Source organism: Ciconia boyciana, chromosome 24 (assembly GCF_034638445.1).
Source record: "Ciconia boyciana chromosome 24, ASM3463844v1, whole genome shotgun sequence".
Classification (NCBI taxonomy): Eukaryota; Metazoa; Chordata; class Aves; order Ciconiiformes; family Ciconiidae; genus Ciconia; species Ciconia boyciana.
Window position 1 is genome coordinate 6055243 of NC_132957.1, and position 27300 is coordinate 6082542.

Here is a 27300-nt window from a genome sequence, read left to right on the forward strand (position 1 = left end):
GCAGGGTTGAGACAAAGTCCACAGGCGATGGCCAGGGAGCCGGGGAGCGCACCACGCCCGCGGCAGGGTGTGTGTATGTGGCTCGCTGGGCTGGCACCGGGCAGAGTCAGGGCCCCACCACCCCAGAACGAGCCCTGGCATCCCAGCCCCGGGCAGAAGCGGGACCCACACCAGCCCGGGGGTGGGCAGAGACCCACGGCCACGCGGTGACGGGACCTGGGGGGGCCCTGACCCCAGCGCCGCCCCTTGGGACAAGCGGGAAACCGGGCTGCCACGTCTCCTTCACCCGGGCGCGCCTGCCAGCATCACACCTGCATCCCTTTCCTCCCAGCATCCCAGTTCCCACCCGCCTCTTCCTACCCGCTCCTCTGGCACGGCCACGTGTCCATCACCCCGGCGCCGGGGCTGGCAACGTGGTGGTGCTGGGATGGCATCCCAACCGAGCTGCCCTTCCTTCCCCGTGCCCCGGGCTCCAGGGCGGCACAGAAGACCTGCCACGGTGGGGTGCACCCGAACACCTCCCTTGCCTGGTGTCACCGTCGGTCTGGGGACAGACACCTCTGAGGCATCGGCAGGGGCCGGTGACACGCAGGGGTGTGAAAGCGCAGTGCCCCTGCCCAGCTGGCTGCCGCCGTGACCAGGCCCTGCCAGCCACAGGAGGGAGGAACCGAGGGGATTTATTCTGCTGGGACAGACCTGTCGGGGCTGGATCCCAGCCAGCCCGGCAGCTCCCGGCTCTGCCCCATGCCAGTTGGCTCCGGTGCTGCCGGGGGGGGGAAAGGGGTGCTCCGTGCCGCAGCGGCGGGCGAGCATGGGCAGCGCGGGGAGGCAGTGGGGATCCCCCGTGTCCTGCCTGACGTGCCGCTGGGCCGGCATCGGCTTTGCTGGGGCTCGCAGCCGACGGGTGGGTGATGGTGCCGAGGCCTGAGCACCGGGCACAGCCCTGCGGGACGAAGGGGCAGCAGGGCACTGCCAGGGCAGCACAGGGAAGCTGCCGAGCAGAGGAAGGGCTCTGTCACCCCCAGCGACAGCACAAACGCCCCTGCACGTGGCTCTTGCGCCCGTGAAACAGCCGGAGGGGTGAGGCTGCGGGAAGCCTCTGGGCAGGGACGAGAGGAGCCACAGCCCAGGCAGTGAAGGGGCAGCAGGGCCCATCCCCATCATCCTCATCCCCAGCATCCCCAGCATCCCCATCCCCATCATCCTCATCCCCAGCATCCCCATCCCCAGCATCCTCATCCCCAGCATCCCCAGCATCACCATCCCCATCATCCTCATCCCCAGCATCCCCAGCATCCCCATCCCCAGCATCCCCATCCTGGCCCCTTTCCACCCGTCCGTGCCCAGTGCCCGTGCCGGGGTGCCGAGCGCGGGTGCCAAGCGCTGGGGTGCCGTCCCTGGTCCCCATGCAGAGGGCGGAGGCGCCGGGCTGGTTGTTCACACAGTTTATTTGCTCGGTTTGGGTGTCTTACAAACAACGGGGAGGGCCGGGGAGGGGGAAAACTTCAAACGGCTTCGGCACAAGTGAAAAGCACGGGAGCGCGGGAAGTGCACTTCAGCGGAGCCGGGGGGGACGGCGGGGGCTGGCCAGGACGGGGCTGGGGCGCGCAGCCGGGCTCCTCCACCTGCTGCTGCTCAGCCCCTGCCAGCCCCGGCCCCGCGGGGGCCTGATCCCGCTCCCTGCCGCCGTGGGGGCCGGACGGGGCCGGGGGCCGGCACTGGGTCCGAAGCCAACTGAGGGGCAGGGGGTGCCGAGGCTGGGAGGGGGCCCCGGCTTGGGTTCGGGGGGGAGATTGCGGGACCCGGGGTGGGATGGGGCGAGCGGCGCTGGCCCCCGGTGAGGGGGTGGCGGGAGGTGACGTGCATCCCTGCTGGCGACCTCGTCCCGCAGACGCCCCGCGGCACCCAGCCCCAGCACCCCGCTCTGCGGCACTGCGGCCACAGGGCTCCAGCGATGCCCGTCTGCAGGAGAGGCTCCCCCTTCCCCCGGGGGTGCCAGCCCCGACCCCCTTCCCCGGCTCTGCCTCTCCCAGAGGCTTTCGGTGCCCGGCCGGGGCTCGGGGCCGGGCTCCCGATGGGGGGACTGGCACGGCAGCACCGTGAGCCCCCCGCAGCCTCCAACAGCCCCTGCCCCCCTCCCCTGTCCCTGCAGACCAGACTCTATTGGGGGAAAACCGCAGCCTGGGGGGCAACTGGGATGTCGTGGTGGGGGGGTCACTGCTCACACGAGGGGGCTGGGGGGGAGGGAAGGCCCTGGGGGGCTGCGCCCCATCCCTGGCTGCTCTGCCACCCGCATCCCGGTGGGCTGGGCAGCGCGAGGGCTGCTCTGCGCCTGCTTCGCCGGGGGCTCAGGGGGTCCCCGGCGACTCGCCCAGCCACGCTTGGCAGCAGGGACCCGCTCACGCTCGGACCAGGACCCCTGTGCCGTGCCGGCTGGTGGCTGGGCCGCGCTCCGGGCTGGCTGCGCCCTGCCCAAAGCTCCTGTGCCTCCGGGGCGCGGGGACGGGGCGCTGCCAGCCCGGCTCATGGCCGCAGCTGGCTCAGGGGCAGCTGACGTGGGGCACCAGGCGCCGAAAACAACCCCGGCCTGGGGCCGGCACACAGGGCTCCGAGCCCCGGCGTGTTTGGGACAGTGCTGGCAGGAGATGGGACCCCTGGCAGCGGCCCCCGTGCCAGGGCAGGGCAGAGCCGTGCCCCCGGCCCGCTGGACCCACAAGGCGGCGGGGGGGGCTCAGCGGGAGCCGCGTGCCCAGCGCCTGCGAGATGCGTCGGCTGCTGCGGCAGAAGCGCCCAGGGTTTGGGCAGGGCTCAGCACCCATGGGTGCTGCCATGGGGCCCCCCGCCCTCCCCACCTGCCCCAGCGGGTCTCAGCGGGGAGGAAACGCTGGTGCTGGTGGTGAAATCCCCGCTGAAGGGCTGGGGGGAGCGGGGAAGGCTCGCAGTCCCGGCACGGACACGGCGTCCCAGGGCTGCCCTCCGTGGGACACCGGACCCCCGGCAGCTCCCAGTGCCGGGGGTGAACTGGGCTGCCCCGCTCGCCTCGGGGAGCTGACGCTGCAGCCCGGGGCCCCAAAACGCGGCTCTGCAAAGCTGCCGGGCAGCAGAAGCAGGAGGGGGACACGGTGCTGGGCCACGCTCCCGCTGCTGCGAGGAGGCACGGGAGCTCCTGCCCGGTCCCCGCCCCTGTGGGGCTGGGCCCCCCCAGCTCCCCTTCCCTCGCTGCCGCTGCCACCCACGTCGCGAGGACACGGGCACCCGGCCACGGCACCGCTCGGCCCCCTCGGCTGGTAGAGCCCAGCGACGCCGACATGGCAGCCGAGGCGGAGGAATGGCCCCGCGGGAGCCTGCAGAAGCCTGCAGCATCGGCACCTGGACGGTGGCAGCCGTAACCGTGAGCGCCAGGGTGAGGAGCTCCTGCACGGGAGCCGAGTCCAGGGGAGCAGAGCAGGGCTCCCGCCCGCAGCCCGGGGACGGGCTGGGGCCGACCCCACGCGTGGCACGTGGCCCCCTGCGAGCTCCTGGCACGACGGACGCTGCCCTCGACGCCCTTCCCTTGCCTGGACAAGCTCCATCCCGGGGGGGCTCACAGCTCGGGGGGCTTGGGGGCAGGGGGACGGGGACGTGGGATGCAGCGGGGACATCCGCAGGCAGCCGGAGGGGACGGCCCAGGGCCTCTCCCTGCGGGAGAAGCAGATGATGGAGGCGCGGAGAGAGGGGCTGGCGTGGGGCTGGCGTGGGGCTGGCTCCGCGCCCTCCGCGGGCTGAGCCAAGCGCGGGTCCCGCTGGCCACCGGCTCCCCGGGAGTCATCTACGGACGTGGCGGTGTCCTCCGATCCCCCAGCCCGGCCGGCTCCATCCTCCGATGGCGGGTGGGAAGTTGCCGGTGAGAGGAGGGAAAGGCCCCGGCGTTGGCGGCAGGAGGTCACTGGCGTGGGGCGAGGCCGGGCCGTGGGTGGGGGTGGGCGCGCTGTGGGGCGAGGGGGGTCTCTAATAAATATCACAGGCAGCGCTGGTGGGGTGCGGCACAGGGTGGGCGTTGGGCAGACGGGGCGAGCGGTGCCACGGCCGCGGCTCGCTGCTGCCCGCTGTGGCTTCGCAGGTGCCGTGTTGGATCTCCCCGGCTCTGCAGAAAGAAGGGTCCGTGTTCGGTGGGGGAGGGAGCCCGGTGTGCCGGGGCGGTGGGCCTGGCTAGCGGGGGCCGGGGCGGAGGGGGCTCGGCGGGGGCAGCCTGCTCTGGCGGTGGCGCGGGGCCGGCGGGGCTCACATCACCGTGCAGCACTTGCAGCGCTGCTTCTTCACGTCCGTCTCCTGCTCGGCCTCCTTGGCGTCTGTGGCGTTGGCACCCGGCTTCTGCCCACCCGGGCCTTCCTCCGCCAGCGGCTGGGCAGCCACCGGCTCCACCGCGGTGCCGTTGGGCGGCGCGTGGTCCTTGCACGCTGGTTCCGGCTTGCTCTCGGCATCCTCGATCACCACCAGCTCGGCCTTGATGGTGCCCTCCAGCCCCAGCACCTTCTTGGTCTCGTCCTCATCTTCCACGTTCTGGTAGCCCATGAAGATCATGGTGACCGGCTGCTCCCGGCTGGGCTCCGTCCCCTCGCCCGGCGGCAGCACCACGGTGCTTTCCCGCGGCTTGGCCTGCAGCCCTGTGATCTCCCGCCGCGGCGTCGGCTTCTGGCTGGCCGGGGCGCTGCCGGCCTCCTCGCCGGCCTTGGCCAGGGCTTCCCGCCCGGCAGCTTCGCTCAGGGTGGCCTCGTCCGCCTTGTGCAGGAGCTCGTCGACCTCAGAGGAGCTGAGGGGGTGGGCCCCATTCTGCAGGGCCCCGTCCTCGGCGCTCACCGCGTGCACCACTGCGGGGACAAGAGGAGGGAGGGTGAGGGGGGCTCGGGCCGGGGGGCTCGGGCCGGGGGCACAAGTCGACCTGGAAAAGCTCCTGCTGGCGCAACCTGCTCGGACCCGGCTCCTGCGAGGCCGGGGAGCGGCACCTTCCCCTCCCCAAAGGCCCTGGCACCGAGGCCGGGACCCCCTGGCAGCACCCCGACCCCCCCTTTGGCCGGAGCTGCTGCCGGACCCCCCCCGGCATCGCCTCGCCCGTGCCCGACAGCAGAGGGGGAGGCCGAAACAAAAGCACAATGCGAGGAGCCGTTCCCAGCCCTTGGCACCTCCGAAGCCTCAGACCTGGCGAGCCCCGCAGGAGCTGCGGCCGTCTGCCAGGTCACCGACAGCCTGCCAAGCTGGCCGCGCTCGCCGCGGCGGGATGGCGTCCGGCTGGCACCCGACTCGGCCGGGGCCGACACGACGCTTTGCGGCAGATCGCCGCTGCCACCCCTAAGACCCCAGTGAGCGCTTGGCAGGTGCTACCGCACCGCGCCCCACCGCGTCCTGCCGCATCCCGCCGTGTCCTGCTGCCTGTGGCACCCGGCGGCCCCATGCCCAGGAGGGGACGGGGCTCTTCCACTGCCGGCACGCTTCGCACGGCTGCTTGCGGCGCTGGAGGCAGCAGACGCGCCACGGGGAGAGCAGCCTCCCGCTCATCGCATTTTCCACTTGACCTGGGGCATCATGCGATGATCAGCGCAACGGCCTCCGCAGCCAGTCGACGGAGTGATGGACGACAACCCGGCTCGGCCGGGACCAACGCCCAGCTGCCCCGGGCCGGCTGCTGCCGAGGCGGCTCCTCGGCCCGTCCTTGGAGCTGGGGGTCCCGGGGCAGCGGGGGGGCTGAGCCAGGCGGCTGGTGGAGGTGAAGCCAGCGCGGCCCAGCACGGCCACGGCCACGGGGAGGGTGTTGAACGGGACCAGCCGCCAGTGCAGCACGGTTTCCTTGGAGAGGCGGTCGGTCCGCTTGGCCACCACAGTCCGCAGTAACGCGCCCCAGCAACGTGGCTGGTCCTTGCCACTGACGCAGCCATCCCTCGCGTGCCACCAGGCCCTTCGAAGCCAGTTCCCGGAGGTTCCCAAAAGCAGGGGCCGCAGGCAGGGACCGGTCCCTGTTGCCGTGCCTCCTCCGCACCCGGTGGCGTGGCCAGCCTGGGCGCGTCGGGCCGACGCGGTGCCGGTGCCGCGTTCCCCGCCCGCAGGACAGGCTCCTGAGTCTTGGACGCTGCAGATCCTCTTCTCCATTCTCCAGTGGTGCAGGGCTGCGATGCGCAAACCAGGGCTGGCCCGTCAGGACCGTCTGCACCACGCCGCCGGGACGGATCCCACGCCGGCCCGGCCAGGGCGCAGGACTGGGGCCGGCGAGGGGTTGCCCTGGGCTGTCTCCCCTCCGGAGCTGGCGAGGACGGCTGGGAGCGGCCCCAGCCCTTCCTAGCCCCGGCACCTGCGGGGATGCTCGGGCGGCCGCTCCCTCGTCCCCTGCCCTTTGCTCTGAGGCCTCCGAGCAGTGCGGGACGGCCGTACCTTTCAGCTCATCCTCGTACACTTTGACCCCCTGCAGACAGTGGTTCTGGGGGAGCAGGGTGGTGCTGGACAGGACCTTGGTCTCCCCAGTCACTCTGTCCTTCTCCACCGTGATCTCCACCGAGTACATGGCTGGGACACAAAGAGGACAGCGTGCGTTACGGTGGCCCCGGCCCTCCCTAGCCCCTGCTCAGCGGCTGGCAGCGGGCAGGCACATGGTGGCAGCGGCGCGGTGCGGCGTGGCGCGGTGCGGTGCGGTGCTTAGCGGCGTTAGCAAGGCAGCAGGCGGCAGCGAGGATTTGTGAACGGCAGAGGCGGGTGCGACATCCCAGGCACAGCCTTCCTACCGGGACCCGTGGGGCTGTCGCCATCCTGGCACTGCCGGCATCACCTTACCTCCACGGCTTCTGCATCCCAGCCGGGCCCTGGAGGCACTGTGGCGGGCGGCGCCACGTCTGTCTGTCCGGCCGGTGAGCGGTGCTGGCCGCAGGGGCCTGGGCTGGGAGCCAGGCTCACGCTTGTGTCCCCTGCTGGGGGTGCTGGTGCTGGTGCCGGGGCAGCCCCTCCGCCCCTGTGGGATCCTCGGCATCCCTCCTTCGGCTCCCGGCCAGTCCCTGCCGGCACTGGGGTCGCCTCGGCCCGGTGGCGCTTTGCTCCAAGGACCCCAAGTCGGGCTCTGCCCAGCGCTGGTGCCTCAGCCCGGTCTGAGCCATCCCCAAACCAGAGCACACCCCTCCAGCAGAGAGCCGGCCGCAGCCCCCCCAGCGTGGGCAGCTCGGCCCCGCGCACCCCTGCAAGCTCCCTGCCGGCGGCCAGCCACGGGGCTGCGGGTGCTGGCGCAGGGTCAGCCATGCCGGCAGCCGACGCTCCGCTCCTTCTCCCACGCTCCGAGAAGCCGCAAACAGAGCGGGAGGTGAAGGATGAAACCGGAGCAGAGACATGGAATGGGGGGCGAGGGGGGGCCCTGAACCACGAACCAGCCGTGGGGCGGAAGCGAAAACAAACCCTCTGATAGCCAACAACTGATGTTCTCTGCCTTGGGCGTGGAAAGCCATCGAGCGGTGGGGAGCGGCGGTGGCAGGGCTGCGGGGCGGGCAGCGAGCCGAGGGGCGGCGCGGGAGGGGAGGGGGAAGCAGCGGGAAGGAGCGCTCCTCCCGGGGAAGCGGGCACCTACCTGCCTTCATCATGTCAGTGCCTTCCACCACCTTCATGGGGCTGCTGGAGACTTTCTTCTCGGCTGGAGACGGAGAGGAGAGGGAACCGCCTGAGCCAAAACGATCGCCTGGTTGTCCACGCGCCCGCGGGATGGACCCCGGGGAGGGCGGCGTGTCCCACGCGGCTGGCGCCTGGGACGGGCTCCCCTGCCGCAGGGCACTGCTGCCCAGGAGGGGACAGGGACGCGGGGACGGGGCTGCCCCGGCTCCCCCCACCCATCTGGCCCCGGTGCCGGGGCAGCACGAGGGGGCGGTGGGCGCCGCCTCCCGAGAGCAGGAACCGCAGCCGAGGCGGGGATCACCTACCCTTGACTGTGCCCAGGGGACTCTGCAAAACAGAGGGGAGAGGTTAGGAACCGCCGGCAGCCGCCACGCACCCGCCGCCCGCGCACCCACCGCCTACGCACCCATCCCCGCCGGGGCAAGTAATCCCCGGCCCAGCCCCACTGGCACAGGATCTGCAGGGCAGGGGCTCCGAGGGTGACAGGGACACATGGGGTGGCCAACCCGCCCAGCTCGGCTGGGACCAGGGCCCACCGCAGCCACGCCAGCGCCCCGGTGCAGCCCCGCAGCCGGTCGGCAGCGGGTGCCCGTGCTCGGCCCCTCCACCAGTGCAACCTGCCTGCCACTGCGCCGTCACCCCGGCAGCTCCCTGCTCCGCGCCAGCAGCAAGAACCAGCTCCGGTCTGGCGGGGGCTGAGCAAGCGCCAACCCCCCGGCACCCCCTCTCCCCCTTCACCCCTCCTGCAGCAGGCAGCCCTGCCCCTGGAGAGCGGCCGTGCCCACCTTCTGCGTGTTGGCCATGGCCTCTGCCTTCTCCTCCTTGGCCGGTGCTGCCACCTCCGCCAGGTTCTCCTTGGTGGAAGCCGCCGAGCTGCCGTTCTCCAGCGTCTCCAGCTCCTTCTCCAGCCTGTGGGGAGAGTCGGGGCTGAGAGGCCGTGGGGAGCCGCGGTGCAGGCAGCCGTGGTGCGGGCAGCCGCAGCAGACCTGCAAACATGGGCCGGCGACACGGCCCCCCAGCTCTCGCTGTCCCCATGCGACCCCCCAGCTCTCGCTGTCCCCATGCAGTGACCGAGCCGAGCCAGCCACACGCTTGCCAGTGCCCTCGCTTGGTGGCACGGAGCAACGCCGCTCCGTCACCGTTCTGCTCCCACACGCGTCGCCCAAAGCCTGTTTGAGCTTCCCACGAGGGCGAGCGCCCGTTCCCAGCCACTGAGCCCGGGCAAGAGCTGTGCGGCAGCAGGGCCCCACTGGGACGCGGTGGAGGTCAGGGGAGCCCCCATGCATTCACGTCCGTGTAAATTAGGGCCCCTCTGTCGGCGCGGCGGCGGCAGCCCCCGGCAGAGCCCCCCCCTTAACTCCCGTCTCCCCGCAAGGCGCCGGCGGAGGAATGCACCGCGCCATTAGACGGACACAAAGGCCCCTTCGTGCCTGACCCCTCTCTGCACCGATGCTCGGTAATTACCAGCATAGCCGTGACTGATTGCATTCTTGCAGGGCAGCCGGGCTGCCGGGACACCTCTGTGCTGGGGGTCCCAGCCGCCCCCCCGCCTTCGGCAGCCCAGGCACGAGGGAGCTGGGCAGGGGCTGAGGCTTCTCCCTCCCACCCTGCCCCTTCCCCAGGGCCTGAGCCACCACGACGGGGACGGACGTCCATGGGGAACCAGCCCCCCGTTCCCCCGCCGCTGCGATCGCGGGTGCTGGGCACCGAGCAGCCGCCCGCCCAGGGGACCCCGGCCCCACAGCTCCCACTGACGCCCTACAGAGCTCCAGCCGTGGAGGCGGGCGCGGGGACAGCCCCGGGCAGGAGCGCGGCTGGGGCTGCCATGCTCAGAGAGGCCGCGGGGCCGGGCGGGCTCCGGGACTGGCCGCAGCCCCTGGACAAACGCCGGCAAGAACCCAGCCGGACGGGTCACGGCGAGAGCGGCCGAGCCCTGGCAGTGCCACGGAGGGACCTCTGCTCCCAGCACCTCCGGGCTCCAGAGCAGGTGCTCTCCTCCGAGCGTGGCTGCGGCTGAACCCGAGCGAGCGCGGTCGCACGGCAGCGTGCCTCGTGCCTCGTGCCTCGTGCCCAGCGCGCGGGACCGAGCTGCATCTCAGCCTCCCATCTGCCCGGGCGGAGGAAAGGTCGGGGGTCTCTGGAGTGACTCGGGTGCCCTCCGAGCGCACCCCGACACCCTGGCCCCGCACCGTCCCCGTTACCTCTGGATGGTTTCCTCCAGCTCCTTGGTCTTCACCTCATCCTCCTGCATCTGCTTCTTCATGGCCTCGTCCTCCTCGGAGGCTGAGGCCGGGGCCCCCTCCAGCAGCCATCTCTCCCGCAGAGCCTTGGACTGGGGAGCAGAAAGGGGTCACGGTCCTGCCGCCCCCACAGCTGGGGGGTCCCCAGCACGTCCCCGGTGCAGAGGCAGCCCGGGGGTCCCCGGGGGTCCTCACCTTGAGATGCTGCAGCTGCCGCCTGTCGTCCTCGAGCTGCCGCCTTTTGTTCTCGATCTCTGTCTGACGTTTCCGCTTCTCCTGGAGGGACGAGAGCGGCAGAGCCGGGGTCGGCGTGGGGAGGGGGTTGGCGCCGGGCACTGCCGGGGCAGGGCCACCTCCCTCCCGGCCAGGGCAGCATCCCCGGAGTGGGGAGGAGCGGGGGGCGAGGGGCTCCTGGGGGGTCTGACATGGGGACACGAGCCGTACCTGGGGCTGCAGGACTGGCCCTGGGGACAGCCTGCCGGGAGCTCCCCAGCCCTGCCCTCACTGGGGGAAACTGAGGCACGGACGGAGGGTGCAGAGAAATCAGGGCAGAGCCTGGAGTCTGTTCACCGTCTCAAAACGTCACCTTCCCCTCACCCGGCCCCGCTGAGCGAGCTGGCCAGCGCAGGGAGAACCAGCCCCAACGGCCTCTCCCCGGCCCCCCGTCACCGCACGTCCTGGGGCTGGTCCAGACCATTTCAGCAGAGTCAGTCCCAGCCCGGGAAGCGTCACCGCTTTCTCTCTCCTCTGGCCCAGAACAATTTGCCCTTTGTGCAGCGGAGATCGGCCAGCAGTGGGACGGGACAGGGAAGCTGGCAGCCCGCGGCGGGCAGGGGAGCTGCTACGGGACAGCGACCGGGTTTAAAACCAACCCAGAGCCCTGCTGGGTGCTGGGGAGGGGCTGCCCAGCGTGGCCCCCGCCTGCTCACGAACTCGTATGGTTACTAGTGCTCATAGCGGGCAGGGCCCGATCCTGCACGATCCTCAGCCCTTCCCTGGGAAGGGGCAAGGGCGGCATCATCACTCATTTCCCTCTCACTTGGGGCTCATCAAGGCGTTGCTTCATTAATGAAAACTCCCAGCTGCCCGTCGCTCGCTCTGTCCCCCTTTCAGCAGCGCAGAGCCAAGACCTGCCGGATCCCGCACCCCGGCTGTGGCACGTCCCTGGGCAGAGCCGCCGCAGGGCAGGATGCCCTGGCACGGGCTCCCGTGAGTCCTTGTTTGGCTGCTAGAGACCCCCTGCCCGGGGCTGGGTGCCCACGCGGGCTCTCCTGCTCCTGCCCCTGCCTGCAGCCTCGGAGCAGCTTTCCAGGCCAGGGGCAGGGGCTGGGGAAAGAGCGGCACAGCCCCTGCGCCGGCACGGCCCCTCTGCCCGCGCTCTCCTCCCCGCTGGCGTCTGCCCCACGTGCTGCAGGCGATGGCGCGGGGACGTGGGGACACCAGCTCAAGGTCCGGCACGCTCGTCGTGCGCTCGCAGCGCGCAGGGGACTCACCGCGATGGCCTGCAGCCTCTCCTGCTGAAGGGTGCTGGCCTCCACAACCCTGCAAGAGAGCAGAGAGAAGCAGTGACGAGTGCAGGCGGTGGGTGAATGGGGACATTGTGCCACCAGCGAACCGGACACAGCGCACGGACAAAGGCTGAACTCTTCCCTTCCGCCGGCTGCTCTCTCCCCTTCCCCTTGCCCCCCTGGAGCCTAGCACCCCTCGCCCGCACAGCTCCTCCAGGCACCCCTTGGCCCCCCGCCCTGCCCGAATCCCCTGGGAGAGGCACCTGGGGGTGACCTGGCACGGCGGGACCTGCTCCTCCCTCGGCCGCGGCACAGATGGAAACGGTGACCGTGGAGGGGCTGGAGTGGGACGGTTCTGGCCACCCCTGTGGTTCAACCTGGCTCACACTTTCCATTCCAAGCCCATTTCTTGGCTGCTGACACCTTTCCCGGACGGTGACCTTTCCGGGCTGCGCGCACAGGCACACGCGCGCACACGTGCACAGACACACGGACACACGCAGACGCACACATTGCAACAGGCTCCGCTCCAGCTGGGGTTCGTGTTCCGGGGCCCGGCACCCGCCTCCGCAACGCGAACTGCCGCGGCCGTGCCCGGGGATGCTGCCGGCGGCAGCCGCCTCGCTGGCCCCGACGCAGCTCTCCCGGGTGCAGCTGGGCCCCGGGGTGCAGTGAGGAGGGGCTGCCTTGACCCCCGCAGCCACGCGCCCGCCTTCCCGTGTCCCAGTGGCGCGAGTGCCCGGGACCAGCTCGACCGGCAGCGCAGCCCCATGGGGCCCGGCAAGAGCCCCCAAGCCGCGGAGCATCAGGTGCAGGTTCAGCAGCCGGGAGCCGCAGCGTGGGGCCGAGGGCGTCTGCCCGGGGCCCAGCCGTGACTGGGGATGCTCCGGCAGCACAGGGAGCCAGCTGGCTGCTTGCCAGGCGATGCTAACGAAGCGCTTAGCTGTGACGGTAATTAGGGTGGCAGGCACGGAGGTATCGTCAGGCGATGGATCATTGCCGCTTACTTCCCAGAGCAAGGGACAGCAGAGCCTGCGCAGGCAGCCGCTCTGGAGGAGACACCGGCGTGGAGACACTGACCCGGGCTCCGGTCCCTGTGGACGAGCCCTTCCTCTGGCTGCTCCCTTGCCCCCGGGGCTGTCTGCGCTGCTGCCCCGGGCGAGCAGGAGGGAGGAAACATGGGTGGGGGGTCCAGCTCCGGCCCCTGCCAGCGGCTGTTCCTGCAGCTGGCAGATGCTGGGGCCGAGGCGGCGGAGGGGACGGCTCCTGGACTTAATTTATGCCGGTGGTTAAGCGCACATCCATTTTCGCAGCTCCCAGGAGCTCCTGCCCCGGCCCAGCGCGTGGAGCCGGGATGGCTGACGCGCGGGGGCCGGTGGGACACCCCCGCACCTGCCTCCCCCCCGGGTCCGTCCCCGCACGCCTGGCTGGGCCCGAGGGCTTTGAAAGTGCAATTAAAGCAAGAGGCAGACAGTCTCTTCCCAGCGGGCAGGAGGGAGGGAGAGGAGCGGCCGCAGGGCCACCAGCAGTCCCAGCCCATGCGGGCGGCGAGGGGCGAGGGGGGGACAGGGAGGGACGGGCAGCGCCGTGTCCCCAGCGCAGCGGGAAAAGCCATTAGCAAGGAGCGAGTGCCAGAAGCCCGGTCCCACCCCGGCCTCGCTGCGGCTGCGCGCTCAGGGGCACGCAGCGGCTCGGGGGCCACAGACCCGCTGACCCGGGCTGAAGCCATCCCCGGCTTCTTACGGCACCGACCGCAACGGGAGCAGGGCTGGGGCCCAGGGAGGGCAGCCCTGTGCCCGGCAGCCCCGGCCCAGCTCGGGGTGCCCGCTTTGGAAGACAACACGGACCCCGAGGTGCTGCTCCGCACCCGCAGGCTGCGGGCACCCCGGCGGGGGGTCACCACCCCCGCTCCCCGGGTTTCTCCCCACCCCAGCTGCTGCATCGTCTGCTCCCCGGGGGGTGCAGGCTGGGCTCTGCGGGCGGCCCCGGGCTGGGGGCAGCGTGGGCGGGAGATCTCCTCCACCCTCCCATTAAGGGCCTTTTCCGAAGGTGGTTTTACACACGGGGCGGGCGCGGGCTGCTGCGCCCCACTCGGCGTACCTCCTTGGGCCGGGCTCTGGTCGCGCGTGCCAGCACGTGTGCCCTCGCACACGCGCGTGCCCTCGCACCAGGCCTGCAGCGGAGGGGACAGCACACACACGTGCAAGAGCCGGGCTTTGCAGCAAATCAAATGGGCTCTGCCAGGGTGCGAGGACCCCCTGCCTCCGCCTGCCACCTCCCCCAAGGCAGCGATTAACCCAAAGCTGCTCAGAGCCGCCCGTCCTCCCCTCACCCCGCACCCCGGGATCCCGGCGGCGCGTGAAATCCAGGCCAGAAAAACAAACCGGGGAAGGTGTCGCTTTTGTAGCGGTTATTTTTGTGCTGTTTGTGGCGACGCTGTGACTGTTCTGCACGCGCAGGCGCACACCCGCCGCTCGCAGCCTCCCATGTGTCACCCCTGGCAGCCCAATGCCGCACCCCAGACGGGAACTAAATAATTACAAACCCAACGAGAGTCGGAGCGTCTGCGAGTCCCTTTGCCCTCCCCGCTCGCTCTGCTGCCGCTCCCTGCCCGGTTGCGTGGGGTCCGAGAGCCGCAGCACCCAGCACAGGGACAATGGGGGGCGAGGGGCCGACCCCGCTCCCTCCCTGACTGACCTGAGCACCAGCTGCACCCTGCAACCCCCCCACAGCAGGAGACGTTCCCTTGTGGGGAGAGGGGCCGGGGACAGCGGGTTTCCTGAGGGAAGCCTCCTGTGCTCACCCACCAGGGCCATGAGCCGGGTCTGCCCTTCCCCAGCCCCGTGCCCGGGGTCTCGCCTCGCCCCCAGACACGGGGGAACTTTCTTTCCCAGGAAAGACAGACCGAAAGCAGTTGCGCTAGCCAGAGACGGAGCTGTGACAAGGACGGTGATGGAGCTGGCAGGCCCCCACGAGACACCCCAGCACGCAGGGCCTGCCGGGGGGAGCACGGAGCGGGTGCTGGGAGCAGCATCCACATCACGGCCCTACACCCTGCCCCGGGCTCCAGCCCAAGGGGTGCAACTTCCCCTTCCCCCTCCAAACCAGCGAGGATCCCCCCGGGATTCGGGCAGCTGGGACGGCTCTCTGCAGAGACAGATTATGAGCAAAAGCTGAAGGGAGGAACCGGCCGCCCCCCACGCCCTGCCCCGAGCCAGGGCTGCCCGAGCGGCCGCGGGGCCAGGCTGGCACCAGCCCCACGGTGCCGGGGCTGCCCTTCGCCATGGGCGCCTTCCTGCTCTGGGGCCAGGGGTCCCCCCGAGTCCAGCTCTCGGCACCCCAAGCTCAGAAGGCTTTGGACCAGGGCCTGTTTCTCTCCTGGATCTTGCCCCGTCCGATGGATCCAAACTTTTACAGCATTCCTGAAACGTTCTGTTCTGCTTTTCCTCCCTCCTCCATCCTCTTTATTTTCCATTATTTGCTACAGTCTCCGCATTCCCGGGTCGAACGCCAGGAATCTTCCTGGCCCAGGGAGAGAGACGCAAAACAGGCCGGGTGCCCCTCGCTGCACCCCCCGGCCCCGCCGCCCGGCCCAGCGGCCTGCGCTCCCCAGCCCTGCTGCGGGGCCCGACCCGAGCTCCGGCCGCGGGGCCTCACCCCTCGCCCTGCGAGAGCGGGGCAGCGGGGACAGCGCTGGGGTCCCCAGGTCCCTGCCACCGGGACAGGGCGGCGGGGCGGGAGGACGGGCGGAGGGGTCCCGCCGTGCCCGGTCCCGGGGGGTCAGCGCGCTCGACGAGGGCAGGAGAGCAGAGCCCCGGGGCCGGGGCCGGGGCCGGGGCCGGGGCCGGGGAGGCCCCTGCCCCGGGCTGCCCCAGCCCCTCCCCACGCCGCGGCACGAACCGGAGCGGCCTCAGAGCCGCCGTTCCCCGCTCCCGCCGCCCGCCCCTCCGCCCGTCACCGCGGGGGCGGGAGCGGCGGCGGCGCCGGAGCCCGGGCCGGGCCGGGCCGATGGGGCCGCGCAGCCTCCGGCCCCGGTGAGTGACGGCTCCGCCGAGCCGGGAGGCGGTTCCCTGGCAACGGCGCCATGGCAACGGCGCCACGGCAACGGGGCGAGCCGCCGGGGGGGTGCGCGGCGCGGGCGGGGCCGGGGGGGCCCGGGACCCCCGGGGCCGGGACCGCTCCCCCCCGGGGCCGCTCCCGGGCCCCGCGGCCCCGGCGGGCCAAGGCCGCAGCGTCACCACCACCAGCGCCCGGAGGCTTCGGCCACGCCAGTGCGAGCTGCGGATCCTTCCCGGGTGCCGGGGAGGGGCGGGAAAGCCCCCCCAGGGCCACCAAGCCCAGGGCCACCAAGGCCACCAAGGCCAGGGCCACCGAGGCCACGGCCACCGACCCCCTCAGGAACCACGAGCCCAGAAAAGAAACCCAAAGCGAGCCCTTCGTCCCCCCTCTTTTCACCCGCTCTCATGAGCTCCGGGGAACAGGCTCATGCTTTCCTGCCCGCTGTCCGCTGCGCGCGTGTCCCAGCCCTGCGGGTCCCAGGGCAGCTCCTCGAGCCGTTCCCGCATGCCCCGCGTGGCAGGGAGAGCCACGGGCCGCGGCACAGGAGACGAGGTCGACGGGACCGGGGACGCAGGCGGCACCAGGGGATGACGCCCCGGGAACTCCCGCCTGCCCGGGCAGCCGTCCCGGGACCCACGGACGGAGCCACGCACACGTGCGAGCACGCACGCGCCCCGTGCACGCACCCACGCTCTCCCTTGGCTCTCCAGCTCTTTCCAGCCCTGCTGATGCTGCCGTTTCCTACCATCACAAGGGAAGCCCGTGACCTTTTGTCTCCTCCCCGCCTGACATGAAACAATAATGTTTATTTGCCTTCCTCTGTTTTTTCCCTTAGCTCATCCAAATGTGCGAAGAGCCGTTTCGAGCTGCTCCTCCGCTCCCCTTCCACCCGCTCAGCGCCGAGCCAGGGGGATGGCAGGGAGAGAGCCCTGCACGGGGGCATCACCGCCCGGACCCCCGTACCGACACCGACCCCGGGGAGCCGGGCCCTGGTGCGGGGCCCAGAGCCCGTGTAAACGGCAGCACCGGCAGCGATTGAGGGACCGGCACTGATTTACACCACCGTTCCCGTGCCAAGAGCCAAGCCCCTTGGCTGGGCCCGGAGTGACGCTGCCGTGGCGAGCGTGCCTGCGGAGAGTCTGCAAAGCCTCCGTCACGAAGCCATTAGCAGCGGGGCGGCTATCGAACGCCCTCGTTGGTGGCGGGCACGGAGGGGAGGGGGCCGCAGCAGCCCGGGGGCCGGCACTCATCGACTGCAAAGGCAAATAAATCAGCGGCCAACGGCCCGGGCGAGGATGGCCAGAAAGCTGTGCTGCCGAGGAGCCGAGTGCCGGGGCGGCTGGGCACAGGGTCCGACCCGCCTGCTCAGCTCCTGGTGACACGGGGGCTGCTCCCGCCCTGCCCCACGGTGCCGGCTGCCTCCACCCCGCATCGGTCCCGCTCCGTGCCTCTCCGTGAGCCATGCCGTCCCCAGGGTCCCGCTGCCTGCGCAGCCCCATCCAACGCTGCTGCCCTGGGAGGAGACGGGTACGGGGGGAGATGGAGGGAGGCGGGAGGAGGAGATGGCAGCCCCAGGCTCCCGAAAACGCAGGATGCATTAGAGCAAGCAGAGCTGCCTGATTGATTCTTTGGGCTGAGACGTGGGCTGGGAGTGCCAGGAGAAAATGGATCCCATGAATATTTGATGAACGGAGGCTTGGGGAGGGAGTTTGATTGGAAAATTACAGATCTTTCAAACAATGGTTCAAGTGCCCTCCAAACACTTGGGTTTCCAGCTCCCTTCCAGTTAGAGGAGCAAGGCTCCACCAGGAAACTCCCCCACGATTTATGAATGAGAGTGGAGCCGGCCTCTCCCCATGCCCGGGAGCACTGACCGGCTGGGACAGGCAGCCCCAGCGCCGGCCTGGGACACGGCGCCTGGCTCCCCGCCACCTCGGGGTGGCCCCGGCCACGTCACTCGGTTCCTGGGCTCCCGTTCACACGAGGCAGCGCAGCCTTCCCACCCCAACGCCGTGCACACGAGCGCACGCGAGGCTCCAAGGAGCCGGCAGGAACGCGGCTCCTGGCAGGGGCACCCCCGTGAGCCCCGGGCACCCGCGGGGAGCTCGGTCCTCGGTGCTGAGCCAAGGGGCCGGGCTCAGCCCTCGCCCAGCCGCGCTCCACCAGGAAACACCTGGCTGGGGCAGGACCCGCCCTGGCTCCCCTCTCTCCTCCTGGGCCGCTGCAGGGCTCATCCTCACCCCCGAGAGCGGCTTCTGTCTGGGGCCCAGGGGCTCGCTCGCCTCCAGACGGAGTAAAGACAGACGCGGGAAACCAGGCTCCTGCGCACGCCTCTGCCTCCAGCCCCGAGCTCTGGGCCTCCACCCGACCCTGCCCCAGCGCACGTCGCCGGCCCGGCTTTCCTCCCGGCCCTTCCTTGCTGCCGCCACCTCCGCCGCTGGAGACGGGCCCGCGCCACAGCCCAGCCAAGCCCCGGCACGGCTCAGACCACCGACCCCGCGTGGGGAAAGGGGCTGTTTCTGGCCAGGAAGTGGGAATGCCAACACCAGCAGCTTCCCAGGAAACCTGCTCCGGTTCCTCCCCAGCCGCGTGGGTCCGGCCGAGAGGCCCCGTCCCACGGCGGTGGCCGAACTCTGAACCCCAAGATCTGCCAGCCCCGAGCAGGGCTGGGGTGCCGTTGTGCGGCCATCTGCGGTGGAGCTTTACGGCTTCCTCCGGGAGAGCTGGGAAGGGCGACGGTGCCGTCCCCTCGGCTGAACACAGGGACAGGGACAGACCTGGCCCCCTCCGGCTGCAGGCAGCGATGACGGTCCGGCCTGGGGAGCATCAGCTGGGGTTTGCTTCTCCCTGGAGGCAGGCGGAGAGCAGGGTCCCGAGTCCCTTCCCGAAGGGCTCCCAGGTTATTCCTCAGGCAGAAATCTCCCTCCTTGCCCCGGGTGCGACTGTTGGCTTTGGATCAGCGGTGGGCAAGGTCAGGAGGGCAGGACCAGGAGAGACCCCGGACCCAGAGGGGAGAGCAGCGACCCACTGAGACAAACTACCGGAGCAGCCAGACGTGGAGATGCAAAATCTCCAGCCGCTCAAGAGCATCAACGGCAGCAGGAGCAGAGGATAGGCGAGCAGCCCCGACAGGACCAGCGCAGCCTTTACAAGAGCTGGAAGCTTTCAGCCAAACCTCCCTGGGCACCAGCGGCTCGCGGCAGCCAGGACCCTCCTCCAGCCGCTGCCGGTGCCAAGGCAAAGCAGGAGCCAAAGCAAGGCCAGCAGCACGCTCCCCAGCGCCCGTTATCTGCCGCAGAGCCAGGCCGACATCAGGGAGCACCTCGCTGTGTCCCCACCCGCCGTGGGACTCTCCTAAACCTCCGGCCCCACGACCAGGCTCTGGATTTGAGGGAGCAGGACTGACTCGGTGAGACCCGGGGCCGGGGCGCCGGGGCTACAGGTCCCCCTGTAAACCCAGACCCACCCGGGGGAGCACGTTGGGGCATTTTAACCACCAACGACTTTTACATGTTTATTCCAGCCCGAAAGCTCAGGAGCGTCCTCCTGAAGAGCCGTAGCTGGTCGAGCAGCCGGAGGGGCTGCACCGGTGCTACCCACGCAGAAGCCACGTGCACCCCTGTTTTGCTTTTCGGCTCTGCCCCGCGCCCGCAGACAGGACTGCGGGGAAGACGCTGCTCCCACAGCTCGGTGGGGCGAGCCCCCGCCCCGGGTCACTCGCGGGGTTTCACTCAAAAGGAAGAGCCATCGGCAGGTCCAGCGTACGGAGCTGGGGGGAGGGAAGCCCCCGCACCCCTCCACGGGCTCCTCGGCCCTTGCCAGGAGGGTCCGTCCAGAGCCTTGGCTGCTGGAGGAGCTCGGGGGAGAGCAGAGCGGGGTGCAAGGCAGCGTGCGGAGCCCGGGGGCAGGAGCCACCATCCTGCCCGGCACCGTCCCCTGCTTCAACCCCAGCCCTCGACACCTCCGCCCCGGGAGACCCCGTGCCCAGTCCCGGCAGCTCCTCCGCCCACTCCCCAGGGCACATCGCACCCCTCGGTTCTGCCCTTTCCCTCGCTGCCTTTTGGCAAATCATGCATGCACCTTCCGTACGGGTGCCTCCCCACAGAGGCACTTTTCTGAAGGGACCGATGCACCCAGGAGCTGCCCAAAGCCGCGGACCTGCCTTGGCGGGCTCTCGCACCGCAGAGCCTCCGGCCCCTCCAGCAACAAGGGGAGCCGCTCTGCTCCCCCAGCCCCGCAGACGCTGTGCCCCGGCCTCTGAAACGTCCCCAGGCCCCCACCGGTGCCTCCCGCGCTGCTCTCAGCCCGCCCCAGCCTCAGGAACCACCGTCCCAGCGCACCACAGCTCCACGGGGCTCCCCAGGTGGGAGGCAGACGGCGGCGAGCGGGACTTGTTGAGCACCCGGCATCTCGCGAGCAGGCTGGCCGGTTAGCCAGTTAATCGGTGCAAGGCGAGGTGCCCACGAGGAGCGGAGGGCAGCTGACCCCGGGCTGGCGAGCTGGATGGCCCCGGGAAGCCCCCAGTGCCAAACCCAGGAGATGCTGGGGGGACCCTTGTTTGCCATGGTGGGGACCAGAGCCACGGGAGGGACGGAGAGGCCTGGGTGAGCCAGGGCCAGCCCGGACGGCTGCGGTTGCTGGTACCCGGTGCATTGAGCGGCCGAGCAGCCCTGTGCCCTCCCGGCACCAGCACACTGCAGGCGGGAGCTGCTGGAGTCCCCGAGGGGCAAAACCAGTGCGTGGGCAGGATGGTCCCCGGCTACCGGCCTCCCAACGGCCTCCACCTGCTGCCTCCTTCCCCCATCCACCCACAAAGCCCCATGCCCAGCTCCGAGCCCGCCTGCAGGCACCGGCTGACCGGCCAGGGCCCCACCGCCGCACACAAAGGATAAGGCCGGGGCCGGAGAGCGTCCATCCGGCAGGGCCAGGCGTGCGAGGGTCCCCCCGTCGCAGCCGGGTCCCTCGGCAGAGAGCTGGGGTGCGTGCGCAGGGAGGGGTCCGCGGCTCACAGCCACCCACTCAGCCCAGCCACACGCAGCAGCAACAACAGGTTCAAAACACAAAAATAAACGCCCTTCCCACCCCCCCCGCTTCCCGCACCGCTGCCAGCGGAGACTCGCCCCCCGCACCCCCCGCGCCCGCTCCAGGGCCTCCGCCGCTGCACCCCGAGCTGGCGCCTCGGCACCCCACCGCAGGGCAGGGACCCGGGAGGGGCAGCACCTGCTGAGCAGCATCGGGGGGACGTGAGGCCCCGGTACCGGGGTCCTGAGCCCCAGGACTGGGGGGGTGCGAGCCCCCGGTGTTGGGGTCCTGAGCCACAGCATCTGGGGGGATGCAAGCCCCCGGTTTTGGGGTGCAAGCCCCGGCATCGGGGGGACGCGAGCCCCCGGCTTCGGGGTCCCAAGCCTCAGCATCAGGGGGATGCAAGCCCCCGGTACTGGCGTCCTGGGTCCCCGGGATCAGGGGGATGTGAGCCCCCGGTTTTGGGGTCCCACGCCCCAGCATCGGGGGGGATAGGAGCCCCCGGTATGGGCTCCGTGAGCCCGCGGTGTGGCGTTCCCGCAGCCCCGGTGCGGGGCTCCCGAGCCCCGGCACCCGGGGGGCCAACCCCCCGGTACTGCGGGGCTCCTCGGCGGCACGGGGGGGGCCGGGGCCCGGCGCCGGGGTCCCGCGCCCCGCGGCGGCGGCGCGGCCGGGGCCGGGGCCGGGGCCGGTACTCACTCCATTTTCCCGGCGGGCTGGGCGGCCGGCGGCGGCGGCGGCGGCTCCGGGGGGGTCGGGCCCGGCGAGGCGCGGCGGAGCGGGGCCGGCGGCCGCCGGCGTCCCGGCGCTCAGGGCCCGGCGGGCGGCGGCATCCCCGGCGGGGCTGCGGGATGCGCAGGGATGTCGGGGCCGCGCCGGTGCCCCCGCCTCCCGCGCCGCCCGCACAGCTCCGTCTGCCGGGCGCGGCCCGCCACTGCCGCCGCCCCTCACCCGGCCTCGGGGCGCGGCGCTCCCCGCCCGCCGCTGCCGGCGCCCCCGGGGCTGCGGCTGCTTCTGGGGTGCGGGGGGGGCCCCAAGCGGGTCCCGGCTGCGCGATGCCCGGAGCGGGGCGGGCGGGGGGGCTGCGGGCGCTGCCGGCTCCTTGGCCCGGGCAGCGCAGGCGGGACGGGTGTCCCCGTGTGTCGTCGTCGTCGTCGTCCCCCCCACCTCCGGGAGGGTCCCCACCCCGGGCACTGCCCCGGCCGAGGGCCACGCTCCTCGCTCCCGCTGGGCCGGGGCCTCTGCGTCCCCGGCACGCAGCCCTGACGGTGCAAAGGGCCAGCGGGGAGAGGATGGGGAAGGGGGGAGCCCGGGCTGGGCATCCCCCCTCGCCGCTCCCGCGTTTCCCAACGCAACGGTCGCGTTGGGCAAACGCTGGCAAACCGACACAGGAAGCCCCGAGCCAGCCTCCGGCCGCGTTAGGAAATCTGCCCTGGAGCAAGCCCGGCTCTGCAGCAAGGGTCGCCCCGGCAGTGGGGCCCCCGTCCCCCCACCCCGGTACACCCCCGCCCCGCTACACCCCCAGCCCGGCACACCCCCACCCCGGTACGCCCTGCAGCCCTTCTTGCACCCCAGAGAGATGCGGACCGGGGGCAGCAAACTGCCCCTCATCCCACGGCACCATCCCAGAGCCTGGCAGTCTCTGGAGGGGCCGAAAGACGCGTCGGGGCCGAGCACGGCACGGTCCCTGCGCAACCCACGGCAGCCAGGCTGCTGGCCGGCCCCGGGGACGCTGCCGCGTCCTGGGAGGTGTCTTGGGATGTGGTGGGGCCCTGCTGCTCCCACCTCTCTGCCAAGAGGAAAGGGGTTTCATCCTGATTAGCTCAAGGCACAAGAGGAGCCAGGCTCCTGGGTTGGGAAGCCGCTCTGCTTTCTCTCTTCCTTCCCCAAGCCGCTCTTCTCCCATCCACCGCCGACACAGCATTGCCCCCGTGCCCCCCACCCCACAGCAGTTGCGCAAGGCAGCAACACCCAGCGAGGAGGAAGCAGGAGGGAGATACCCGCCAGCACCCAGGCAGAGGCTCAGCCCCCAGAGTTATTTAAGCACCCCCACCCCTGAGTGGCCCCAGAGGAGGCGGCAGTGGCCCGTTCTGCGCCAGCATGGTCACGGCTGGGCTGTTCATCCTCAGCCTGGGAGGCTTCGTCCTGCTCCCGGCACTGGCCCCGGCAGGTAACGGGAGAGCTGGGGCTGAGAGGGCTGCGGGGCTGGTCCCCACGGCCGGGGCGGGGGACGGAGACCCCGGGTTGGAGCACCATGGTGCAGGGGAGGCTTTGCCCTGCCACGGTCAGCCCTCCTCGGCCACAGCCGATGCTCAGCCGCTCCCCGGCACCCACGGGTAGTGCCGGGGTGCTCGGGACACGCAGCCAGCAACAGGACAGACACGGGTGAGAGCTGTGCCCGGACTCCCCGGCAGCTGGTGACCACCCGCGCCCACCCACCCGCCAGGCACCCAGGGGAGCTGGATCATCGGGGGGAAGGTGGTGGCACCCCACTCCCGGCCCTTCATCGCCTCCATCCAGATGGACGGGCAGCACATGTGCGGGGGCTTCCTGGTGTGGCCCAAGTGGGTGATGACAGCAGCCCACTGCCTCATTCCCAGGTGAGCCATGCTCCCACGAGGGGCACGCACCTCCCGTCCCTCCCCAGGACACGGCACAGCCCCCTTCAAACGGATACCCCCGTCCCAGGGTGTTACGCAGTCCTGGAGCAACCCCCCTCCCACCCACTCGTGCTCCCCTCAAGCCCACCTCGCCAGCCCCCTTCTCCCCCTCCCCGATTGCCCCCCGCCGCGGCAGCACCCGCTCACGGCCCCTCTACCGCAGGCACAACCCCTCGGTGCGCGTGGTGCTGGGCGCCCACAGGCTGGAGGAGCCCGAGGAGTCCCAGCAGGTCTTCAGCGTCGCGGAGTCCATCGCCCACCCGCGCTACAACCCCCGCGCGGTGGACAACGACATCCGCCTGCTCAGGGTGAGTCCCGCGCACGCTGCCAGCCACCACGGACCTGCTGCTCTCCACGAGGTCGTGGGCACCCGCTGGCTGGGAGCTGGGGTGCCCCACGCCCCGCGGGGCACAGGAGGGAAATGGGGTGCCCCACGCAGGCCTGAGCCGACACTAGATGTCAGTGCTTCTCCGGAGAAGCGGGACCGCGCCGTGGGGTGCGATGGAGGCGGCTGAGGACACGCCGACCCCGGCCGGGCTGGCAGCTCCCTCCGCTCCCGGGCAGCCAGCCTGTAGAGCAGAGTGGGACCGGTGCAGAGGGGCTGGCAGGGGGGCCCAGCCTCTGAAGAGGGAAGGGAAGGGCAGGGCCGGGGGAGTCGGCACAAGCGGGGGGCTGGGGCGGGCATGTGATGGTGTACAGGGGGGTCAGGCCCCCAGGCAGGGGCGGCTGGGGGGCTCTGCCCCCGCAGCGAAGCCACCTGCGCCCCTGGCTCCCCGCCCAGCTGAACAGGTCGGCCACGCTGAACAAGTACGTGAAGCGGATCCGCCTGCCCTCGCCGCACATCGACCTGAAGCCCGGCACTGTCTGCTACGTGGTGGGCTGGGGGGACACCTCCAACTACGGCGACCAGCCCACCGAGCTGATGGAGACGGCCACCACCATCGTCAAGCGGAGCTTCTGCCGAACGCTGTGGAGGGGCAAGGTCTCGCCCAACATGCTGTGCGGGGCCAGCCGCAACACCACGCTGCAGGGCGTCTGCACGGTGAGTGAGCTCCCCACCCCGAGCCCCCCAGCCGTCCCCCTCCAGGAGACCTTGCTAGTCTCCCTCCCACCCCTTTGCTTCGCAGGGTGATTCCGGGGGACCCCTGATCTTCAAGGAAAAGGTTTACGGCATCGTCTCGTTCTCTGGGGAGAGATGCGGGGACCGCCGGTACCCTGACATCTACACCAAGATCTCCAACTACATCGACTGGGTGCATCGCACCGTGCAAGGGCACTGCCACCAGCAGCAGCCGAAGCCCTAGCCAGGGCTGGGAGGGGGTCCCGGGGGCCGACGGGCTGCAGGGAGAGGGGCCGAGGCATCTTGGCTGTCTGGCGGCGCCCAGGAGGGGAGAAAGGGGCCAGGACTCCCAGGTCCTCCCAGCTCCAGGGGCTTTGGGAGCTGATGCTCAGGGCTCCTTGACCCGGGGCAGGGCAGGGGACCAACTCTGCCTCTTGGCGAGGGGAGATGCAGCCCCCCAGATGCAGCACAAGAAGCCCCAGCACCTCACTCAGCCTCTTGCAGCGGCAGCGTTTGCCTTCCTCAATAAAGCCTCGTTTCTAGGCCTCTGTCCGTTCACCTTCCCTCTACACACCCTGCTCCCCCCTTACAGGGGGCCACAGCCCCCAGCTCTGGGACAGGCAGGAGCCCCGGGGACACTCACCCCCCCTCCAGCCCCTGCCCACCCTGATCCTGCCCCAGGGACGTGATGGGGAGCCCAAGACCGAGCCCGAGACCCCCCTGCCCAGGGAGTCAGCAGAGGCTGGGCCTGGGTTTTAGCCCCCTTTAATCTCCTGGTGGGCAGCTGAGCCCGGGAGGGCTGACTGGGGCCGATCCTTAACCCCACACTGCCCAGGCAGCTGCTGCCCATCGCAACGGGGCCGGTTTTTCCCAGCTTTCCCCTCTCCTGTCCTTCCCCCGCCGTGCTGCGTCCCCCTCTCCGGCCGTCCCGCTGCTCCTGTTTCTGCTCCGGTCCCCAGCCAGAGCCCCGGCGTGTCCTGGGCTGAGGCGGACGGAGCAGGGGTGCAGGAGGAAGGAGGAAGCGCCAGCCCTGACTCAGGACCAGGCCCTGCCCTGGGGGAGCCAGGATCTGCATCCAGGCACTGCCACCCCACAGAGTATCCCCAGCAGCGCCTTCCTGCCGGGGTGGGGCTCCCTGTCCCGTCCCGTCCCGTCCCGTCCCGTCCCACGCCGCAGCCTCCCCACCGCACTAAGGGACCCCCCAACACGGGAACCACAGACACCTCCTGGGGGCAGATGGGCTCCCAGCCGCCCGGCTGCGCTGGCAGAGCCCGCGGGGATCCCGCCGAGAGCCTCACCCGCCTCCCCGGCACGCTCGGGCCGCAGGCGCAGGGGCCGGGAGCTGCCCACGCCGGCCAGGGGACATGCGCCAAGCTGCTCAGCGGCCGCTGAGACACGCACACGGCATGCGACTTTGCCCAGCGTCGCAGCCGTCTCCAGGGACAGACCTCGACATTCCCTGCTCCTGGTTGTTTGTTTTATCTGCAAATTGCTGGCACGCCGTGGCCGCGGGACGCAGCCGCCCTCCCCGCCCGGGGGGTCCCGCAGGAGGCTGCAGCCGACCGCAGCATCCGGCATGGGCCATCTCACCACCCGCGGGGGCTCTGCCGGGGAGGATGAGGGCCAGGGCTAGGCCAGCACGCCGCGAGGTCCCCAGAAAACACCCTCATCTCGGCAGTCCCCGCGCTGGGGACTCCGGGGGCTTTGGCTGCCCCGTGCTGTGGGGCAGGAATCCTGGCGCAATCCTGGCTCCCCGCTGCGGGGCTTTGCGGTGGGGTCAGGGGGACGCAGCCACGGGCATCGGTGGCCTTGGGGACAGCGCAGGACACCCAGCAGAGGACAGACCCCTGCCAGGCCGCCAGCCTCCAAGGAAGCCCCAAATCCCCGTGGGCTCCTGGCATCGGCGGCGTGGGGCAGAGCCCCCCAGGATGCTGGGGCAGGGCTGCCAGCCCCGGGGCTTCTGCGCGCTGCCGGGAAGCCTGGAGAGCCGGTGCCTGTCCCGGCTTGTCCCAGACCACCCAAAAACCAGCGGGAAGGAGGCGCCTGACTCACGGCCGTGTTTTGGAAACCGAAATCTCCCGCTCATCAGCGGGAGCTGACGTCGCTGCCGCAGCCCATGCCCGCGGGCTCGGCACGGGGCAGCGCGCCAGGTGCTTCGGGGGCCAAACCCTCCGGCCGGGGTAGGCAGAGGGAGGCGAGCTGCCTCGGGGAGGAAGGCGCTGTGGGCGGGCGGTAGAGAAACCCGGGCCACACACCACCACGTGCGGCAAACGCTGGCGCCAGGGAAAGTTCTGGGCAGCGTTTTGGCAGCTCCTTTACACCCACCCCCAAAAGCCGGGGGGAGGGGGTATCACTGAGGTGGGCAGGTAGCGAGGGGCTGCAGGAGAGCCCCCGCCACGCCTGCCCCGGGCTGAGATGCTGCTGCTGGCGGCGGTGCCCGGCCAGGCTCGGCGCAGCTCTGGGGCACGGGAGATGCCCGGGTTTGAGCCAGGCTGCAGCCTGGGCCGGATCCTGCGTGATGCTCAGCATCCTCCTGGACCCCAGGGAGGGCTGAGGGTGCTGGGCGCCCGCCAGGAGCGAAGGTCTCGTTCCCCATCGCTGCTCTTTTTGTGCCTCAGTTTCCCCCTTGTAGCCCCCCCCCCAGGTCCCCGGGGGGGGTCGGGGGAGTCTGTCAGAGCCAGCCCGGCCCCGGGAGCTCCCCGCTGCCATCAGGGCCGTGCCGGAGCCCGTCTGTGCGGCAGGTCCTGAGCTGGGCACGGGCCGGGGGTGGCTCGGTGCCGTCCGGGGGCTGCGCCATGCCTGCCCCCGGTGCAGGGGACGCAGCCGAGGGAACCGCGCTGCCGCCCGGGCTCCTGCCGCCGGGGAAGCATCGCACATCAGGATCCAATTAATGGCAGGAATTGTTTTGTGAAATACCAAACCCTCACGGCACGGCCCGATATTGGGAACAGATTTATCTGCACGGCTGGTTGGCGTTCGCTCTTCCCCGCTCTCCCCTTTCCTCCCGCTGCAGAGAGCGGCCTCGGCCGGGCTGCAAAAACCCCAACGCCGAGCTGAAGCAGACGTGGCCTGGGAGCGGGGCCGAGCTCCTCACCTGCTGCCGGGGGCTCTCCCACGTCCCTCTGCCCACGCCTGCC

General features: G+C 71.2%; 2 protein-coding genes across 5 annotated transcripts; one reads left to right on the forward strand and one right to left on the reverse strand.

Annotated features, from left to right (window-relative positions):
* Positions 1–1441: 1441 nt before the first annotated feature.
* On the reverse strand, positions 1442–21345 carry PALM (paralemmin). Of its 4 annotated transcripts, none has more exons than XM_072845574.1 (9): positions 21143–21345; positions 11348–11396; positions 10050–10130; positions 9816–9946; positions 8400–8523; positions 7920–7941; positions 7574–7663; positions 6400–6531; positions 1442–4847 (listed from the first exon to the last, which is right to left on the reverse strand). In XM_072845574.1, the coding sequence occupies exons 1-9, from the start codon at positions 21145–21147 to the stop codon at positions 4261–4263; spliced, it is 1221 nt and encodes a 406-aa protein (XP_072701675.1). In that variant the 5' UTR covers positions 21148–21345; the 3' UTR covers positions 1442–4260. The 4 variants fall into 4 exon arrangements, with proteins under 4 accessions (XP_072701675.1, XP_072701676.1, XP_072701677.1 ...); XM_072845575.1 differs by having other exon boundaries at positions 7574–7636; positions 21143–21344; XM_072845576.1 differs by lacking the exon at positions 6400–6531.
* A 1183-nt stretch (positions 21346–22528) lies between these two features.
* On the forward strand, positions 22529–24407 carry PRSS57 (serine protease 57). Its single transcript, XM_072845856.1, has 5 exons — positions 22529–22613; positions 22890–23043; positions 23267–23411; positions 23885–24145; positions 24231–24407. Exons 1-5 carry the CDS (start codon positions 22544–22546, stop codon positions 24405–24407), a joined length of 807 nt encoding a protein of 268 aa, XP_072701957.1. The 5' UTR covers positions 22529–22543.
* Positions 24408–27300: the final 2893 nt, after the last annotated feature.

Excerpts from the sequence above, each read along its gene's own strand:
- PALM (XM_072845574.1), bottom strand. Across the intron at positions 9,947-10,049 it reads GGCAGCTGCAGCATCTCAAG|TCCAAGGCTCTGCGGGAGAG; the intron begins GTGAGGACCCCC and ends TCTGCTCCCCAG. Across the intron at positions 4,848-6,399 it reads GTACGAGGATGAGCTGAAAG|TGGTGCACGCGGTGAGCGCC; the intron begins GTACGGCCGTCC and ends TTGTCCCCGCAG.
- PRSS57 (XM_072845856.1), top strand. The coding sequence starts at position 22,544 with ATGGTCACGGCTGGGCTGTTCATCCTCAGCCTGGGAGGCTTCGTCCTG. Across the intron at positions 23,412-23,884 it reads ACGACATCCGCCTGCTCAGG|CTGAACAGGTCGGCCACGCT; the intron begins GTGAGTCCCGCG and ends CTCCCCGCCCAG. Across the intron at positions 24,146-24,230 it reads CGCTGCAGGGCGTCTGCACG|GGTGATTCCGGGGGACCCCT; the intron begins GTGAGTGAGCTC and ends TTTGCTTCGCAG.